The sequence below is a fragment of the Callorhinus ursinus genome, unplaced genomic scaffold, assembly GCF_003265705.2.
Source record: "Callorhinus ursinus isolate GAN/ISIS: 27379988/994484 unplaced genomic scaffold, GSC_fseal_2.0 scaffold84, whole genome shotgun sequence".
Classification (NCBI taxonomy): domain Eukaryota; kingdom Metazoa; phylum Chordata; class Mammalia; order Carnivora; family Otariidae; genus Callorhinus; species Callorhinus ursinus.
Window position 1 is genome coordinate 2,957,599 of NW_027397146.1, and position 19,828 is coordinate 2,977,426.

The following is a 19,828-nucleotide window of genomic DNA, read 5'->3' on the forward strand; positions in this document are numbered from 1 at the left end:
TGGGAAACCACAGGGGCCCAGGAACCCCAGGCTACCAATCAGCAACCCAGCCCCACACTCCATTTGCGAGGACCCAGCAGCGGTCGGGTGGCCCAGTCACATGCTCATCGCTCTTTCTCCGTGCTCCAGGTGCCAGGTCCCCCAGGTTTCCAGCCAAGCCCACCTCTCATCCGCTAGCGCCCTCCGGGGGCCCTGGCAGACCAGGAAGGACAGGCACTCCCCGCGCATCCTGGGGGACAGAAGGGCGCGCGCCAGGAGTGTGGCTCTGGAGCCCCGCGGCCCCCGCGCCGCGCGCCGCCCCCCGCGCCCGCTCCCTCCTCCCTTCTCCTCCTCCCCCCCCCCCCCCCCCCCCCGCGCTCTGCCTCCCTCCCCTCCCTCCCTCCTCCCTCCCTCCCTCCGCGCTCAGAGCTGCGGCTGGAGCCGAGCGCGCCGCGTCGCCCGCCGCCGCCAGTGCGGAGCGTGGGGAGCACTCGGCCGCAGCTCTCGCCTGCCGCGGAGGGTCGCGCCCGGCGCCTCCGGCCAGGCCGCCCTGTGCCCGGGCCTTTCCGTCCTTGGAGCGGATCGTTGCCCGCCGGGCGCCCGCCTGCAGCGACAGCAGCCTCTGGAGCCGAGGCCGCAGCGTCGGCCGTGCCCAGGACCGGGTAAGTGGTGCCTGGGGCGCGCAGGCAGGGGCGGGCGGGGCGGGCGGCCCAGCAGGTGGCGCGGCCGGCAGGTGGGGGGACGCGGGTCCCCGCCCACGGCACCTGCGCCCCGCGTCCGGCCTGCGTGTCCTTGCGGCGCCGCGCGTCACCCCGGGGGCCCTGGGCCGGCGGGCAGCGCCCCGCACCCCGCGCCCCGCGCCCCGCGCCCCGCATCCCGCGCGCACGCGCATCTGCGCGGTGGAGGGGGGAAGGCCGCGGGGGGCTGCGGGCGGGGTCCTGGGCGGGCACAGCCTGGGCGCCGGGGGCCTGGGCTAGAGCCAGGTTGCGCCGCACGCACCTTCCCGGAGTCTCTTGACACCCCCTCCCCCCCCCGCGCCCCCACACTGTGTCATCTTCCCCCAACACACTGAGAAACCCTCACGCGTTCCCACACTGTCCCCCGCACACCCACACAGCTGCCCAGCAGACCCCGCCACTGGCCCGGGCAGCGCCAACAACAAGCCTCCCAGGCCACACTTGGGTAACTCCTTTTCCATCCCTCCTCGCACAGCTGTCCTCCCCCTCCTCACCTGTGTGACCTTGGCCAGATGGCTGCTCCTGTGGGGCCTCAGTGTTCTCTGGGTTTAGGATTCTGGAATTTGGAGGCTGGTGTGGCATCTCCCAAAGGAGGGAGCCCTGGGTCTCCGCCTTGGACAGTCAGATTCTCTCTCTAGGACCTGGTCCCTTTCCTTCTGCTGGCCCCCGCAGGCTTAGCAGCTGGCCAGCACAGGAGGGGTGGCAGGCAGAGTAGAGGCATGGCCCAGGCTGATATGTAGGGAGTCTTGGGGTGAGGGCTGGTGAGGGGTGGGAAGAATGTGTGGAAACACTCCCTCAAGGGGCAGGGCAGGGCCAGCATCCCTCAGCTAGGAGCTTGACACTCCCCGGGGCCAGGCAGGTAAGTGGGTGCACTCAGTATCTCCGAGATGAGGTCATTGAGCCTTGGACCTAAAGTGGGTCCCTGCTGGCCACAGGGTCGAGTCCAGCCTTGACCCTGGCCATCCCAATCTCCCCGGGCTCCCAGCCTGGAAGGCATCCCCCTCATTCACCCAGTAGCTCTGTGCCCCCTTCACCGCCATCACCCTTCACTAGCCTGTGAGCATTTTAAGGCAGGGAGCACTTGAGTGCCCGGCACAGGCCTGACGCCGAGTGGGCACAGGTTTCTGTGTGGCACATTCACGACCTTGACCTCACTGAATCTGCAGAATCACCCGATGAGGGAGGCAAGGCTGGGCTCTTCATTCCCATTTTTCAGTTGGAATAATTGAGGCCTCGAGAGGGGAAGGGACTTGGCCCTACATTGCCTGGATGGGTGGAGGGCTGGGGACACTGCCAGGAGCCTGGTGGGGCAGAACGCCTCCCACATGTCCCAGCACCACTCTGAGCAGGTTCCTGGGCCCCCCAGGCTGAATCTCTCGGTCAACACCACATGCGAGCCACTCTCTGCACTGCCCCCTTTCACAGTTGAGGAAACCAAGGCCATGTGGCTCGTGAGCAGGGCGCTGGGAGCCCCTACCAGAACTGGCCCACAGACAAGAGGCTGGCAGAGTGTCCGCGGGTGGAGCTGGGCCCTGGAGAGCGAGCCAACTGGAAGGGGCTGGGCAGTTTCGGTCCCAGGGCATTGATTGTCCCTGCTGTTGGCCTGGAGGAGAGAGACGGCCAAGGACACAGCTAGTCTTGATCAAATCAACCTGGGCCCTGCCCAGCGCTGCCAGGTGGTTTGAGCGAAGGGGCAGGCAGCTCTGGCACAGAAGTGTATGTGTGTTGGGGGGGAGGGTAACGCAGGCAGATGGAACTGGGGTGGCGTGGGAGGGGGCTTTGCGCAGAGCCAGAAGGAAAGCCATCCCTTGGGGAAGGAAGCCCCCGAGGGTAAGAGTGCACTGGGGAGAGAGCCACAAGCAGCTGAGATGCTGCAGCAGGACCCCGAGGGGCAAAGAAGGCTGGTAGGGGGTGTCTCGGCCTAGCCAGGAGCTCTATTTTGGTGCCAGCTCCGGGCCTGATGGTCTTTGTGACCTTGGCCAAGTCCCTTGCCTGCTCCAGGCCTGGGGAGGGTAGGGGTGGGTCTCCGAGACTCTGCTGACATTTCAGGATTCTGAGCCGGAGCTTTGGAGGTTGAATCATTTGTGAGCGAGTGGGGAGAGGCCAGGCCCTGAGTCAGTGAGCGCTCTCCATCCCAGAACATCTTCTCCCAGCCCAGGAAGGCAGCCAAGGGTGCTGGGGTCAGCTTCGGTCCCTCCGCCTCCCCCAGCGTGGCTTATAGAGAGTGCCCTGGATCCCTGGGGGCTTTGAGAGCTGAGCTTCGGCTGGTTCTCTTGAAGCCAGCAAAGCCAGGCCCAGCTTCCTCCTCCCACTTACGGATCAGTTGTAGGCACGTATGTGGGCTATGCTCATTGCACTCCCTCCTTCCAATTTTAAACTGAAGGCTGCTGTCTCCATCAGAGGTTATGAGCACATTAAATAATGTCGGTAATGACAGTAACAATAATGGCACGCCTCATGTGCCAGGCACGGTTCTTCTCAGTGCTTCACGATATTCCCTCACTTCGTTGAAACAACAACCAAATTAAGCCAAGGCCATTACTATCCCCATTTTGCAGGTGAGGAGATTGAGGCCCAGAGAGGTTAGGCAACTTGCCCAAGGTCACGCAGCCAGCAGGTGGCAAAACCAAGATTGGAAGGCAGGCCATTAGTTGTACACATGAGCTACTTATCGAGGGCACTTCTAGCCCTGGGAAGACCCTGCAGCTCAGAAGCTGAGCCGACTGTGCCCCCATCTACCCACTGAGAGAAATGGACAAACCATGGAGTGATACTGATCCAAGGCAAGTTGGGGAATGATCTACTCCTCAGTAAGTCTGCGTGGCCCCTTCGGGTCACCTCTACAAAGGAGCAGTCTCGGTGTGTGTAAATGGCAGCTAGTAGATGGGGACCGGGGCGGTGGCACCAAAAGCAGATGCTCAAATCTGATGGTGTGCTGCCCAGGAACCTCACCAGTGCCATCTCTGAGACGGGCCCAGCATCCAGGTTCTGGCTGTATCTTTGCTGGGAAGGGCAGGCAGAGACCTGGAATGTGCAGATGTCTCCTCTCCAGCCCCATCATTTCCCAGAAGGCCACTTCTTTAGCTGGGGCTCTGGCTCCTCACTGCTCCTCTCTTCCCTGTCCTGCCTAAGCTGGCAGAAGCCAGGCCAAGTGGCACCTGGCTGGAAAGCCCTCCCCTGCCTATGCACCTTCTGTTGGGTGGGAGGTGCTGGAAGGTGGCCTGGGGTACCGCCTGGAGAGCGGGATCTGAGCTCACACGTCACCAGGATGGAGGGAAAGAGGATCTCAGATGCAGGAGTAAAGGCTGAGTGTCCTGGGTTGCCAGGGTTGGGAAGGGGAGGAAATCGAGGTCACGCGGCTGAGTAGGTGGCAGAACCCAACGAACCAGAGCTACAGGATGAAGGGGAAAGGTCCAGGTGGGAGGAAAGGGCCGGAGATTTCTCCTGATTCCCACCTCTGGGGACTGTCAGGGGACTTGGAGCACAAGAAGTTTCCAGAGACTTGGGTTGAAATCAGAGTTGGGCGGATGGGGGGCTAGGTCAGTGTTATCGGGGAGCGCCCTAGTTGAAGTGGTCCTGAGCCTGCTTCGGGTTCTGTACATAGGTCCCTCAGTAAAAGGGAGCCCCTTTATTCCAATGAGAACTTCTTTCCTGCAGCAGCAATCTTGAGACCCCGTCTGGAGCCTCGCAGTCTAATGAAGTAACCACTAGCCCCAAGTGGTGATTTAATTAAAATTAAGCAAAATTTAAAATTTGGTTTCTCGGTCTCACTAGCCACATTTCAAGTGCTCCATAGACACCCGTGGCTGGTGGCTACTGTATCAGACAGGGCAGATAGAGAACATTTCCGTCACTCCAGAAGTTTCTGTCACATAGCACCACTTCAGAGCCAGTGCAGACACCCGGACCCTGAGCTCACTGCCCTGCCTCTCCATCCCCCCATGACTCCTTGGAGGGGAGTGGGTCAAGTGGGTGTGGACGCCTCCGGGCAGCCTGCCTGTCGCCAGCCTGAGAGTCTGGGAGCCTTTGCCACCATTGCGAAGGGCTGGCCCAGGTGCCCCCACAAACATGGCGAGAGAGCGCCTCATTCTGGGAGCAGACCTCCACGAGGCCCTGGCACTCACTAGCTTGGGGCAAGTGTGGATCTGGCCCTGCTCCATTCTGATTAGGCTCCTGCCATGTGCCTCCAGCTCGCTCACCTGGAACATGGCCGGCGGGGCCAAGCAGCTCTGCACAGATGGGCAAGGTTCTTGGGTTTAAAAAAATAATAACATTTATTTCTTTCCATTTAAAAATAATGCTCTTAACATGCATGCTCTTTATAGAAGACTCATAAAACACAGAGAAGTAGAAGACGTAGGAACCCCCACCATCCTATCACCAGAATGCAAACCAGTGTTTCCATCCTATTGGACTGGTTCCCACTCCGCTTTCTTAGCATAGGCCGTTTATTTTCACATTACTGTAATTATACCATGGGCACAATTGTGTAATCTATTTTTTACTTCACATAAGCATTTTCTTTATTAATATAATCCCTTCCTAAATGAATTTTTCAAAATAGATACAGTTTAATTTTTTTAAGATTTTGAAAGCAGTAAGCGCCTATTGCAAAAATCAAGAAAGAACTTGAACTGTGCGAAGAAGGAACTACGAATTTATCCAGCACCCAGGATGTATTAAGGCAGTCCTCAGGGCTGTAATTACAATTTTTAATGGCTGAATAATATTCTCTCAAGAGATTATAATTCGCTTAATTATTTGGCTATTTGTGGAGATCCAGGCAGTCAGATCCGTTTTGCTGTCATACATGAGGCTCTGCTGAGCATCTTGGTGGGTAATGCTCATCCTGTCCCGAGGAGAGAGTGCCCAGACAGAAGCTCATTCTGCCAAATTGTTCTCCAGAAGGGCTCCTCAGTACATCCGAAAGACTGGCTCACTGAAGGCTTGCCAGCATTAGATATTATAGTCAAACAACCTGGCATAAATATCTAGGTCCAAAATATCTACTTCAGTATCTATTTCTTTAATTGCTCATGAGAGTGAGCATTTCCCCACGTGTTTATTTTAATTCTCTCTCTCTCTCTCTCTCTCTCTCTCTCTCTTTCAGTGATCTGTCTTTTCCTCGCCTTTATTTATTGACACCCTAGTGTTTTTCTTGTGGGGTTGGATAAACTTTACACGTGAATGATATTGACAATTTAGCATACTTGTTGCAAGTGATTTTGAAACTTCTTTGTTCTTTGCCTTTGAATTTTTTCATGTGCAAGATAAACACTTTCTATGTCACATGTTTTTGTGATTTCTTCCGTTGCTTCTGGGCTTACAAAATCCCTTACAAAATCTGAGAGCTGTCCATTTCTGGGTTTGCCCTGCGTGTGAGTGCATGGAGTGTGTGTGTGTGTGTGTGTGTGCACGCGCGCGCACACGCGCGCGCATGTGTGTAGTTACATTTTTAAGATGTTTAACCATTTAATTCAGGGGTGGGCGAGCTTTTTCTACAAAGGGTCAGATAGTAAATATCTTCCCCTTTGCAGGCCACACAGTCTCTGTCCCAAATGCAGACAGGACAGAAATGAATGGGCATGGCTGTGGGCCAATAAAACTTTATTCACAAAAACACTTGGCTGCCAGATTTGGCCCTTGGGCCATAGTTTACTAAACCCTGTTTCAGCCAAAGGAAATCTATCTTGGGAAATAATATGAGGTGAGGATCTAAGGTACGTTGTTTTCCTGAGGGCCAACCCATCATCCCCATTTCTTTTACCAGATGATTTGTCCCCCAGCTACTGTGTGATGCTTCCTTAGTCGAGATGGATTCTGATGTGGAGTAGGGCCTGTTTCTGAGCTGTCTGTCCCATTCTGTGGACCTGTCTGTGGGCTCACACCTTGTATCTTTTAATACCTGACCTACAGGTCACACCTTAGTAGTCTTAAAGCAAAACAGACCTCTTTTGCTCTCCACAGACACTGTGGGTCTTCCTCACAGAGACACACGGGGAGGGGGGAGGCGGGTGTGGCCAGACAGCCCAGGAGCACCAGAGCCTCCTGATTAAGAAACAGAAACACAAAGCTGACAAGCCAGGAAGGGACAGAGATGTGGGAATCACTGCGGGCCGCCCTCGCCCGGGCTGCTGGACTCGGGACTCAGACGACAGGGCTCTGGGTCTTTTTGCTTTTCTTCAGGAGTCATGTCTCTGGCTTGCCCCAAATGCAGGAGTATTCAAAAGAGCCACTGCAGTCCGTTCTCCCCCTAAGCGGCCTGGGAACACTGCCAGTCCCTGAACCATCCTGACCCTGGGGGCCCCTGCACGCTGCTGTTTTGGCGCAAACCCTGAACCGGGGTCGAGGCACGTGGAGCCGCTGGCTCTCTGCTGACCCACCGTCTGCACGATCGCTGGCACGGGCCTTGATGGTGGCATGGGATGTGACCGGGCAGGGAGGACCCTTCTCCACAGTCGACCAGCCTGGCAGAAAGTGCTCGGCGCCCTGGGTGCACAGCGTGGGCGAATGTGTCCCGGGCCACGTTGGTGCCACCACCTGCCACGCCAGGGGACCTTCCCTGACACCCCTCCCCTCAATGGGCTTCAGCTCTGGTCCTCCTGGGAGAACTCAGGGGCCGAATTACCCATCTTGGCTTGGAGCCACAGGCCTAGGAGGGAGGCACTCGGTCCAGGGACAGGCAGTCTGGGCTCCTTGGGCTGCTGGGGTCCCTGAGCACTGCCCCGTGAGTGGGGTGGCCCCCACGGTCAGAGGAAGACTCATACCTGATTGGCCCAACACCTGCAGCAGGACAGGAGTGTGGGGCATGGGCACAGGCACAGGCCAGTGCAGGGTGCCCCCCACCCCACCTGGTTCCTCCTTCCCGTGGCCCCCGGTTCCTCGGCCGATGGGCTGTGGTGTGGGGTATGCTGAGGGGGGACACTCAGACCCCACCACATTGTTGTCATAGTCGAGGCGTCCCAACACAAGAGGGGCCCTCCTGTCTCGGTACCACCCCTCCATCCCTCTCAGCACCTCCTGGGCCTGCAAGATCCTTGGGGTGTCCTCTCAGGGCTCTGCAGGAAATGCCTTCTGGCTTTGTGTGCTGGGGTCCTCTGCCAGAAATAGGCTTGCAGGACCTGGCTGGGCTTGACCTTTCAGGAGATGGCAGCCAGGCCCTTGGTGACCTTCAGGTCCTGCCAGAGTCACTGGTCGGGGCTCGTAAGGGGGCTAGAGCCAAGCCGGGAAGCCTCGCAGATAGCCCTCCCTTTCCCTCACTCTCTCCTCTATCAGCGCATTTGTCCACAGGTACTCCTCCAAAGTTAGCCGGGAAAGGTGGTGCGAGCAGCTTTCGTGTCTGGGTCGCAGAAGGCCAGCTAGACTCAATTCCCATCTTTAGTCTGAAGACGTCTTCTCTGCTTCACCCCGTACCCTTGCCACTCCCCTCCCAAAGGAATGGCCAAGGCCAAGGTCTTTCCTAAGTGCTTGGAGTGACCTGCACCTAAGTTCCCCATATGGTGAGGGTCCTGGTCAGCTCTTTCTCCATGTCGTGTTGGCTCTATGGACCTGGCTCTAACCTCCAGCCAAGTTGGGTCCTACAAGGGTGGCGCCTAAGTTTGCCCCCACATCTCCCATCCCCCACCAGCGCCTGGTCTTCCAGACTCTTACTGGCCACAGGGAAGAGGGTCTCCTTCCCTGATGGGCCTCCTGGCCCCTGACGTTGACCCAGTGAGTCTTCCCAGGCCTGTCTTTCCAAGGGCTTCAGCCTCTTTCCAGAAACCAGATCCTCTCCCCACCAGGACCCACGATGGGGCCCCTATGGAGCCTATCCCCAGGGCGCCTCGTGTGTTTCCTGGTAGTCTCCTTGTCTAGTCCCCCCTGGGACTGCGGTGGCACGTGGCCGTCAGCTGCCTATAATTTCCCTAATTACCTGTCTAGGCCTTGGGTGCTTCTAGGGGCTTGCAGCTGGCTTTGGGGATGGGAAGCTGGTGGGGGGCAGCCAGTGTGGTACCGCAGACAGAGCTGGGGAGACTTGGGGGAGGATTGGGATTGAACACCCCTCATTCTGTCCCTGCGTCCTCTATGAACGCCTAGAGGACGGGGTTCTGCTACTTCCCAAGACCCCACATGTATTTTCTCTGCCCCTCTGGGGGCTGGAGGCATGCCCCGGGGGCCGGCAGCCATGGTGTTGCAGGGTCCCCTCCCGCCTGCCACTCCTGAGACCACAGGTCAGGCCCTGCTCTGCGCCCTGCGGGCCAGGCGCGGGACCTCACTACCCACCAACTGCTCGTGGGATAAAGCAGGAGGGGCCCGGGCCGCAGTGTGCCAGACCACGAGCATGGGGGGAAGGGGCGGCTGGCTCGGGCTCCCTGCTGCAATGCAGTTCTCTCCTGAACAGCCCGCCGCCGTAATTGGATAATTAGTGTCATTATGCTTCCTGCCCATCAGCTCTCCTCTCCTGCTCTCTCGCACTCTCCTTTCCAGCTCTCGCCTTCTCTGGCAGGAAACAAATGGCTGCCTTCCCCAGGGTAGTGTTGTGACCCCCATAATGACACTTCAAGGCCCCAGCCAAAAAGGGGCTTCCGGTTTCCCTCTGGGACCCAGGGGCACCTGGTGCTCTGAGAGGCACCCTTGTGGGAGTGTGGACTTCTCTCCAGAAGCATCCTGGGGAGCCAGCTGTCCCCACAGTGTCTAGCATTCTCCAGGAGGGATTCGTGGCCCTGGCCAGCTTGAGGATGGCCCCAGAAAAGGGGAAGCCTCCGAACATTGCATAGGGTCAGCCGCTGACCAAGCAGAATGTCCTGGCCTCACTAGTGGAGTCTGGCTCTGACCTACGAATTCTGGGGTCCAGATGGGCTCAGAGAGAGAGCTCAGGGCTTCGGGGCAGGTGGAGGGCAGGTGGGCGCGGCAGATGGAGGACTCAACAAGGGGCATTCCCTTCCTCATCTTCCCTCTGGGGAAGCAGGCACCCTGGGGACCTTGCTAGGTATGCAGGCATGGTGGCACCCTGTCCTCAGAGCTCACACCAACCCAGCCAGCAGGAACAATAATCCTTCTCCCAGATGCAAGAGTGGAGACCCAGAGAGGCTGAGTGCCTGGAGCCGACTGGGACAGCCAGGCCTGACTCCAGTGGCTGCACTCCCAAGACCTGAGGTTTATGGGGACAGAGTTCCTGTCTAGCCACTTTGTTGAACTCTTTTAATTGGTTTTAATCATGTGTTCATTGCTTTTCTGGGGTTTCCTGGGCAGTCACTTGGCAGAGGAGCAATGTAGAATTCTCTGGAGTTCATGTTTGCCTCTGCCCCTTGCCGGCTGTGTGACCTTGAGTGAGCCTCAGCAGCCTCGGCCCTAAAGTGGGGCCGGTAGCACAGAGCAAATCAGTTGCAGCGTAACTCGGTCCAGCATGGAGAGCCATGTTTCACGTACCCCAGGGCCTTGGCATCGCCTGTGACCAGATTGTTACTCTGTCTCTCTCAGTCCTCTCACAGTTCTGTCCGCTGCTTTGGCTAGAACTTCCAGCACAGTGTCCAATACACAGAGGAGAGGGAGCCCAGCTCCGGCTCATCACGCGTCCCAGGGAGCCCATGGAAGTGTCGGCCTTTGTTAGGTCGTGGAGATTTCAGGGGGGGGGCATGGCGGGCGAGGCAAGCAACTGGTGGCATTCCTTCCCTTTGAGGACACAACCCTGAAGTTGGCCCTATCCCCCTCTGTCCCATGTGCTGTCCCAAGTGTAGTCCAAGAGTAAGCTGTGTCCCTGTCCCTTTGCTTGAATCCCATTGGCCAGGACATAGTGTCACATGTAGCTGCACCAGAGTTAGGAGAATGTAGTCATTTTGCTGGATGACAAGATGCCTGATTAAAAATTAAAATACAACGTTGGGAAAGAGGCACAGAAATCGGGGAATGTCTAGCAAGTCTCTGCCACAACCTCCTGGGGGTTCGTTAGCACTTCCTAAAGCCACCTTATATAAGCAGAATGCAGATGTGGAGGCCAGGCCTTCCCCAAGTGTTCTGGCTCCCTTCTGGTCTCTTCTGAGGACAGGGTGGGGCCGGCGCCTCTGAGGAAATGCACGTGGGAAGTGTGACCACGCTTCTTCCGGGTAGAAGGGCAAGAGCCGTTGGCAGGAGCCACCAGCGAGCCCGGCTTCCCAGCGTCTCTGCATCTCTGCCGCCTAATAGCTGAGGCAGGATGTGGGTGGTGCCAGAGGTCACCGAGCGCATGGGCGGGGGGGGGGGGGGGGGGGGGGCAAGGGGAGAATGGTCTACTTAGGTTTCCATTTCAGATAGGGGATGCTCCTGAAAGTTACAATTTCCATGGGCAGAACCACGGGCTCACCGTCAGTCAAAGCAGCGGGGTACCTGCAATCACTGGACACAGAGCAAAAGGGGCGGTGAGACCTGTTTGGTTTCTCGACTGTGGTTGAATACAGAGAACATCAAATTTACCATCTTAACAATTTGTAAGCGTACAGCTCTGTGGCATTAAGAACATTCCTATTTTGTGCAGCCAACCCCTCCATCCTTCCCCAGAACCTGCCCATCGTCCCAAACTGGAACTCTGCCCCCACTAGACACGGACGCCCCCTCCGTCTCCCCCCAGCACCCCCGCCCCGGCTCCCACTTCCTGCATCTGACTGCTCCGGGCACCTCGTAGAGGTGGGACTCCTACAGCGTCTGTCCTTTCGTGTCTGGCTTCCCTCACTCAGCGGAATGTCTTCCAGCTTCACCCGTGTTGTAGCAGGTGCCTGAATGTCCCTCCTTTTGAAGACTGAAGAACATTCCGCTGCGTGGATAGACCACGTTTAGCTTTTCCATTCATCCCTCGATGGGCGCTTGGGGCTGCTTCTCCCTTTTAGCTATTGGGAACCATGCTGCTACGAACATGGGTGTGCAAATCTCTCTTCAACCCCCTGCTTTCACTTCTTTTAGGTCCAGACCCAGATAAGAAGTTGTGTGTTTCATTCTTTGGGGAGTTGCCATACTGTTTTCCATCACAGCTGCACCATTTTACATTGTCCCTTGGGGCTTGCTTTAACTGGAGAATTCTGGGCCCTTCCTGGAGCCACTGAAGGCAGGCAAATGTGGGGCATCAAAGCTGGCTGGGCCCTGGGATCCCCGGGCAGATGGCCTTGCAGACTCGCACAGCCACCCTCTTCTGACTATGAAGCTCCGACTGGGACTAGGCATTTTTTTTTTTAAAGTCCCCTGGTGGAAAGGGGGCCCCTACACGTCTGGCATCCACTGATCTAGATTCAAGTACTGGGCTATGAGGTAGCCAGGGGTACTATAGAAGTCCACCCACCTGTAGGCAGGGCCTGAATCAGGTAAACCCCACGTCCCTGCCACCTCCAGGAATCTAGACTTGTGTTTCTCCGGGTTCCAGAATCCTCCTTGGCTGGGCTCTAATTAGCAAAGGACTTCCAATGCCTGGAGTCTGTGCATCTGTCTTTCTGCTGGCCTCAGATGGTCCTTCGAGTCTGGACCAGGCACGGGATGGGAAGCATCCTTTGCCCTTGCTGGCAGCCCCCAGGGAGTCCCCGAGGTGGCCCTAGTGGCCTGGTTGCCCCATGACAGGCCCTCCCTAGGGGCAGCCCTGCAAGGGCAGAGGGCCGTGGACCGACGGACCGGCGGTGGACCGGGCGTGTGTGCGTGAGTTTGGGGAGAGGGTGCCGCAGGGCTGGCGGCGGCGGGGGTGGGGGGGCGGCCCTTTTCTGCTCTTACTGTTTTTGCCCAAAGCTGTTCCCCGTGAGACCTGCTTGGTGTGTGCACAGATTGTACCAGGAACAAGGGGGAGGAAGGAACGGAGGGGGGACTGTCCCTTTAAATCTGTTTTCTCTGTTTTATTTCCTTCTTTCTTCCCATCCTCCTCCCTCAGCTAGCACAAGTGGTGGAGCTGTGAGGGCCCAGGAGCTGCAGTGACGGTGCCTCTGAAATATTAATGAGGCTGTTCTCTGCCTCGGCTCCCCCCGCCCCCCACGCTTGCTCCCTCCCTCCTCAGCTGAATGCAGGGCTCATCCTGGGAGAGCCAAGGTGTGTCAAGCAGAGGGGAGGGGCAGGGGCTGGGCGGTAGGGAGAGGGCCTGGCAAGGGAGGGGGTGGCGTGAGAAGTCAGGGATTAAAGGGGTGCCCGGCCACATCCGCACCTGCCTGAGATTAAAACCAGGCCCCGGAGAGGGCAGGGCTCTGCCAGGGGCGTTTCCGGAGGGCCCCTGCACCCCCTGCCCACCTGCTCCCAGCTGGCCACACCCCGCATCTGCAGGTGTGAGGGAGGCCTGGGCCAGCCTTGGGGGCGGTGGGGGGAGCTCTTGCTCTTCCTCTCTCAGTTCTGTAGGGCCTGGCCTGGGCTCCAGGTGCCGGGAGGTGGACAGAGGAGGGGACAGTTTTTTCAAGGAATCCCCACAGTGAGTCACATTGCTGAGCCATGGGTCCTTCTGGAAGGCATCCCTTCTCGGTGGGTCTGTCGGGAGTTGCCGATGGGCAGTGTGCCTCAAGGAGGGCAGTGATGGAGGGCATATGCCCAGGTGGGCCCTCAGGCCCACATCCCTTGCCTCCGACCCTGCCTCAGACGTGACTTGGCTATGCTGGATCCTGCGCCTTTCTTGCCTTGGGCAAGCACAGGGAGAATGTTCTTGTCACCAGTTTACTGACCCCAGGGCTGAGGGCACTGTGACTTGGAAGTGACGCCGAGAGCTGGGACTTCCTGGCTTCGGTGCTGCCAGCCAGGCTCCATCCAACCTGGGGACACATGCCCACTCCGACCCAACAATTGCACACTGGTGGTAGTGGTCGGTGGCTGCAGGGGAACGGTGTTGCCACCGTTGAGAACAGGCTGAATTCTGATGCATTGCCACCTCTGACTTGCGGGATTTTATTCTCCATTCCTTGTCCCCTTTGTCAAAGTGAGGGTGGGCAGCCCACACGGAGTAGGCAGCTGGGTAGAGCATGGGACCCGGCCCCCTGAGGGAGCACAAGGCTTCTCTCTCCTGGCAGCCAAGGGGCTAAGCTGCTCCAGGTGTCATGACCCTCCTCAGGAACACGAAAAGCAGGGCCAGGAGGTCTGGGATCACTGAGCCTCCCTGAGCCTCAGTTTCTTCATCTGTGAAATGGACAGCTGTGTTCTTGCTCCTTGATTACGAGGCACAGTGAGGGAAGCATCTGGAGTGAGGTCCCCAGAGAAGGGAGCCTGGGAGCACAGGTGCCCCCACCTCATTCAGGAAGCTCCTGGTTTCCTAGTGGGCGGTGGGCTGCCCAGGGCCTTGGTAGAGGAGGTCAAGGAGGCAAAGGGGGAGATCCAGGCAGATTAGGTTAGAGGTGCGGGGAGATCCCCCAGAGCCTGATTAGAAGTGGCCGGGGGGCGGGGCAGGAACAGAGGGGACAAGTCACTGGGCCTGGGGACAGGAGGTGTCAGGGTGGCAGTTGTGTGACGGGCCTGAACTTGGGTGACCTGCAGCACTCTGGCAGCACCCTGCTGAAATTCACAGGGCAGGGGTGAGGCAGGCCAGGGGACCTGACACAGATCTCTGTGGTGCTGGCCACCTTGTGCCAGGATGGAGCAAATATCAGAAGGCGTGGGTCCCTCTCTGTGGAGGTTTGTAATTCAATTAAGCCAATTAAGGTCTGAAAGATGAAAGAGTACCAAGATGGTATGTTCCCTGCACTTTTAGTGCCTACAGACCGTTCTAGGCAGCCAGCCCAGGCCATAAAGTCTCTGTCAGGCCTGCAGAACTGATAGGCCCGGTCATTTCTGTTCTTGGCCATTCCAGTGATGGCTACGGTCCTTATTCAGAATGAGGGAGGCAATTGCCGAGGCTTACAGAGAACCCAGAAAAACAATAGTATATGCCATCTGGTCTCTACAGCAGCCGACAGTCACGCAAGATAGACTTTGATTTAACTGACGGCTCCTGTCTGCCCGGTTGCCTGTAGAGTGAATGACGATGAAGAAGGTTAGCATGAGCAGTCTTTGACTAGAGGGGGGCCCCCCAGACCTGGGTGAAGCCCCGGGGCACACTGAGAGTGACCTGCCCTTCATACCCGTGCCCTCCCTCGTGCTCTCCAGGATGGCGATCCCCCATTAAAAAAAAAAAAAAAAAAAAAAAGGCCCCCACCTCTTCCTTGGCCAGCCAGGCCCCTGTTCACTCACTCCTCCAGACCCCCATCCCCACCCAGGGCTGACCGTGTGGTGGACTTCTTGCCAGTTCAATAACCATTTATCTCAAAAGGCTTGCGACCCCGAGAGTGGCAAGACAGGCTCACAGGTCACTGCAACGCTGAGCAGATTGGAATAGGGACAGTCGCCAGATTACAGACTCAGCAGCGATCAATTTTGGCAGAGACTTGGTGGAGAAAGTTCCACTTGAATTGCCACTCAAATTTGTCAGAGGTCATCGGGTGGAGAGAGGACAGAAGGGTGTGTGGGGCAGGGTACGTCTGGAGCGCTTGGGGCCGGCAAGGCCGTGCGCTGGGGCAAGGCGCGTGGTGCCACGGGCACACCAGTGTGCGGTACCGGTGGGAACGGGACGTGTGGCTTTCCAGAAGCCAGTGCAGTTTGGAGGCAGAGAGAGTGGCAGCACCTGAACCAGGGGAAGTGGTGACCCAGAGCAGGGTGGTGACGGAAACCGGTGAGGTGGTAGATGGAGACATGGGGCCTGTTTGGTGGTGGCTGAGGTAGAGGGAGCAGGCCCCAGCTGCAGGCGGGGCGCCAGGGGATACGGAAGTGCAGAGGAGCGGCAGGGCCAGCTGAGAGGCAGTGGTGGGGGCAGGAGTGCCGTGTGTCCCACAGAAGGTCAGGCCTTGCCTCCCTGCCCAGTTCCCTTACCATGAGTCACCACAGGCCCAGTAGGCCGCAGTGATGACAGCACACCAATTAGGAGCAGCTCAAGGACCTTGTGCGGCTGTCTGGGCCACTGCTGTTGCTTAATCGAGGGCAGGGCCACACTGGGGGCAGGAGTAGGGAACAGGAGGGGAGGACAGAGCTCACCTTCAGTGGGCCCTGTTTTGTGGGGGTGGGGGGGGGAGAGGGCTGTGCCGCGGGCGTCAGCAGGTGTACGAAGGTGTCACCTCCACCAGGATGCCCTGCTGTCTCCCAGCATCTGCCCCTGAGCCCACCCAACTCTGGACCATTCACTCTGTCACCCCCTGGAGCCCTCGAATGCCACCTGGGTGGAGTTGGGCACCTTCCAACCGAGCCTTCTCCAAGTGGGTGTAGAGGCCACAAAGATAAAAGTTTCCAAAGGAACAAAATCATTCATCTGGCTTCCCTTTTAGAAGGAACCCCGGGGAGGCCCTAGGCAGCTCTGTGGGGGCCATGCAGGCACATAGCTGGCCCCTGGGGCCGAAGTGGAAGGTCCGGAATGCAGGCCAGTGTGGGTGCCGGGCCATTCCCCTCAGCCTGGGAGGAGGGGCCCACCGGCTGGGGCTGACATGGCATGGGGACTCTGCTCGGGGACAATTGCCTCACAGCTTTGCTAAATGCCCCCCACCCACCCCCACCCCCACCTGCACTCACACCTCACACAGCCCATTGGTTGGTCTTCTCTCAGCAGCCCTGTCTGCCTGGGGCCTACTCACAGAGGGATCTGTGCCTGTTGGGGGGCTGAAACCAGACCCTGTCCCTCCTGTCCAGCGGCCAAGGGGGACACGGAGCCCAACACTGCGAGTTTCCCCCAGATTGCCTCGTACTGGGAAGGGAGAGGCATGGCAGCTGGGTGAGAGAAAGGCGGGGAGAAGGGGCACCCAGCCGGGGCACTGTCCCGAGCAAGAGTCTGGAGTGGGGGAAAGAACCTGGCGGGGACAAAGGCATGGGGTGGGGGCAACAGGCAAGGCCATCTAGGGAGATCGAAAGGTGCCATTGCGGCCTCCAGTGTGCCTCCTGAAATGGCCTCTGTTTCCTGGGCCAGCGAACTGGACTGTGATTCCTACTGCACCCACCCAGGTGAGTGGGGTGCTTTCACAGAGCACCCCGGACAGAGCCTACTCTGCCTTACACGCCGTGAAAATGAAAGCTTCACTTCCTTCAAGTTCCGGGCGCGCTGCGGCTCCACACATCCCTGAGCTCAGGGCTGACCTGCGTCGCCTCTGCCCTCACCGCCGCGGACAGGATGGCCCACCGACTGATTGCAGCCCCTCCCTCACGTGCTGGCTTCTGCCCCTCCAGTCTGTCCTCACCCAGCAGCCTTCTGCTTGGTGATGGCCCATGTCACTTGGGGCCCCATGGGATCTGCAGCCCCTCGCTCCCATATTCTCCATCAACTCTCTCACCTGCTGGGTACGCGTCTCCCAGCCAGAGAGCACAAGAACCCATTCAGTCCTGTCACCTCTCTGTCGCCAGCACGGACGGCCAGTGCGGGCACATAGTAGGTGCTCAGTAAGGATTTGTCAGATGGCAAACTAAAAGGCCGGGCAGTGGGAAGTTAACGTGGGAGTGGAGAGGACAGTGCATTCTCTTGTCTACCATTTTGTTCCCACATCTTCTGGCAGTGAAGCCTGCTCCATGTGGAAAGAGTCTAGAGGAGTAACACTTAGGTGCCCAAACTTATAAAATGTGGACCGCTTTGGATGGGCGTTTTCTGGGGTGCCTCTCTGCATCCCAGACTTCACGGGCGGGAGCTGCCCTAGGTACGTGTGCTTTTTCTTGACAACACAGGGCCAGCATCCAGAGGAACTAAGGCCCCTACGTGTTCTGAGGCCCCTCGGGGCTGTAGGCATAGGGGAATGGCCCTTTTCTCCCAGAGGCCCTGGTCTTGTCCCCTGCGGGCTGTGGCGCAGCCCTGCTGCTGAGTCTGCTGGGCTCCGAGGAAGAGGCGGGCGCTCTCCCGAGAGCAAAGGCCACAGGGCTCGGGGCTATTGTGTTCCCATGGACAGTTCTAATCAGAAACCTGGATCAGCGGCCAAGTTCTGCTTCCAAGAAGATCCTTCTGAGCCCAAAGCCCCCCCAAAGGCAAAGGACTGGGCCCAACTGAGCCATGCCGTCAGGAGGCCTCTTGCTGCCATGAAGGCCAAGGCCATGTGCACCGAGACTAGTTCAATCATGGGAGTTTGACCTTTGGGGGTGCTTCCACTCATGCTCTCAGTATGTGTGTATGTGCTGGGCAGCTCCTGAATCCATCATCTGGGGGGCAGAAGGGTACGAGGGAGAGCAGATGGCACCGTGCCGTGGGGCAGGGTGATGGGGAGTCGCCAGTGACCTGTGGCTGCTTTCTGCTTTCTCCTATGTGCCCCCCCCACCCCGCCACCTCTCCCCTTCTCCTCCCTTTTTCCCCTCCTTCCCCCCATTCCCTCTCTCCCTTCCCGCTCCTGCCCTCCTTCTCCCTCCTTACTCCCTCCCTCCAGGCCACCTCCCTTCCTTGCCCCAGCCCCCCAGGTGCCCTCAGGGCAGCAGAGACACCCTGCACACTAAGCCTTGACCTGGCTCCCAGCTGGCCCTGTCCATGGCTTGGCCTGCTCCCCGGACCCCCGTGCAGCCCGAGCCTGAAACCGTGAGCCACAGAGGCTGAGCCAGAAGACCGCTGCCGCCGCCACCGCCGCCGCCGCCACCGCGCGGGGGGATTTATAGCATGCCCACCACGGTGGGCCGGTCCTAATCAGGCAAGAGCAGGGAGCGCGATGGAGTGGACGAGCTTTCACTCAAGGTGGGGCACGGACATGGGGAGAATTGTGGCACAGAGGACCCACCCACCCATGCCACCATTCAGCCCCGACACATCGCCTCTGCTTCACTGTGGGTTCCTAGACAGATTGCGAGGCAGTTAGAGCCTCCACATCCCGGCTGGGCTGGGCTGGTGCTGGCAGCAGCCGATCCCTTCCAGGAGACAGTAACGCTTCCCCCTTCCCCACCTCAGCAAGTCCTCCTGCCTTGGGTGCTCATGCTGGGCAGGACTAGGGGATGGCCTGGCAGGTGGGCCTGGCAGGGAATGAGGGCCACTGGCCCAGGCTCGGAGGTGAATTTTGCAATCAGCAACTCATGGCTCAGACTGAGTGCAGATGTGCAGAGAATGTTCTGGAAGAGTGGGCCTTGGTTTTGTCTCAACTTTGCCCCTGGCTTCTTCTCACCTCTCCCCAGGTGTCCGTACTCAGCCACTTCCCCGCTGCAGCTCCCTCCACTACACCTCACCCAGGCACAGGGGCCTCCGGTGGCCACCTGCCCCGAGCCGAGGCTGCACCTGTGAAGAGGTTGGGCACCCTGTCCTCCCAGCGCGGCAGGCAGGATGGGCGACATGGCCAACAGTTCCATCGAGTTCCACCCCAAACCCCAGCAGCCGCGGGAGGCCCCCCACGCAGGCGGCTTTGGGTGCACACTGGCTGAGCTGCGTTCCCTCATGGAGCTCCGAGGAGCTGAGGCGCTGCAAAAGGTCCAGGAAGCCTACGGGGATGTCAGTGGGCTCTGCAGGAGGCTGAAGACCTCGCCCACAGAGGGTAAGGCCGCATGTGCGCCAGGGATGTAGGGTCATGGGCCATCTGACACCGCCCCCCCAGGCTTCAAGGGGCATCCTGAAGATGTTCCGTAACCCCCAGGGAAGGCCTGGTCAAGGGCTGGGCGGTGCTACTGCAGCCGCTTCCTAGAGGCACTCTTGACCCTGACTGTGCACATGACCATGGTAGCCATCCCCCACCCCCGCCCCCCCGCCAGCAGGCGATGCTCTGTGTGCGGTAAGGAGGTCATCCTCTGGGTAACGTGGGGTCCTCGAGGAGCTGTGGCCCGATCCCCTCCATAATCAGCAGCTCCCTGCTCTCGCCTCTTTGGATTAAACAGAAATGGAGCAACAGAGAAGGGGAAGGGAGAGGACCGCACGGTGTCGGCATGCACCTGCGGGCTGGGCCGCCAGCTGAAACCCCAGAAGCTCTTCTGAGCAACGGGGTGGGACAGCCTCCCAGCACAGAGGAGGAGGAAGGCAGGGCCCCTGTCTGTATGTCCCAGGTTCCGTGTGTGCTCAGCCCTATGTCCAGGAAGAGGAGGCAGATGTTCAGGACACAGGCCCTCTGAGGGCTTGGGTTGCAGGGAGCCTCTCTCCGGAAAGCGAGGGGAGCAGAGTGCTGAGTGGAGGTGCCACTGGCCACAGGCCGTCCCAGAGAAGTGCAAGCCTGAGGCAGTATAGATCTGAGGAGAGCTGCTGCAGGGAGCCTTAGGGAGGC

The 19,828-nt window shown here is 58.8% G+C and overlaps 1 protein-coding gene across 4 annotated transcripts in view; it reads left to right on the top strand.

Annotated features, from left to right (window-relative positions):
* Nucleotides 1-456: 456 nt before the first annotated feature.
* ATP2B3 (ATPase plasma membrane Ca2+ transporting 3) overlaps nucleotides 457-19,828 on the top strand; it is a 64,595-nt gene continuing 45,223 nt past the window's right edge. For 3 of the 4 annotated variants that reach the window (XM_025862817.2, XM_073887940.1, XM_025862819.2), the window contains exons 1-2: nucleotides 457-641; nucleotides 18,759-19,111. In XM_025862817.2, the coding sequence (XP_025718602.1) occupies nucleotides 18,904-19,111 (208 nt within the window). In that variant the 5' untranslated portion in view covers nucleotides 457-641; nucleotides 18,759-18,903. Of the gene's footprint in view, nucleotides 642-12,663; nucleotides 12,729-18,758; nucleotides 19,112-19,828 lie in introns of those variants that run through there. The other variant, XM_073887939.1, reaches the window with a different exon arrangement.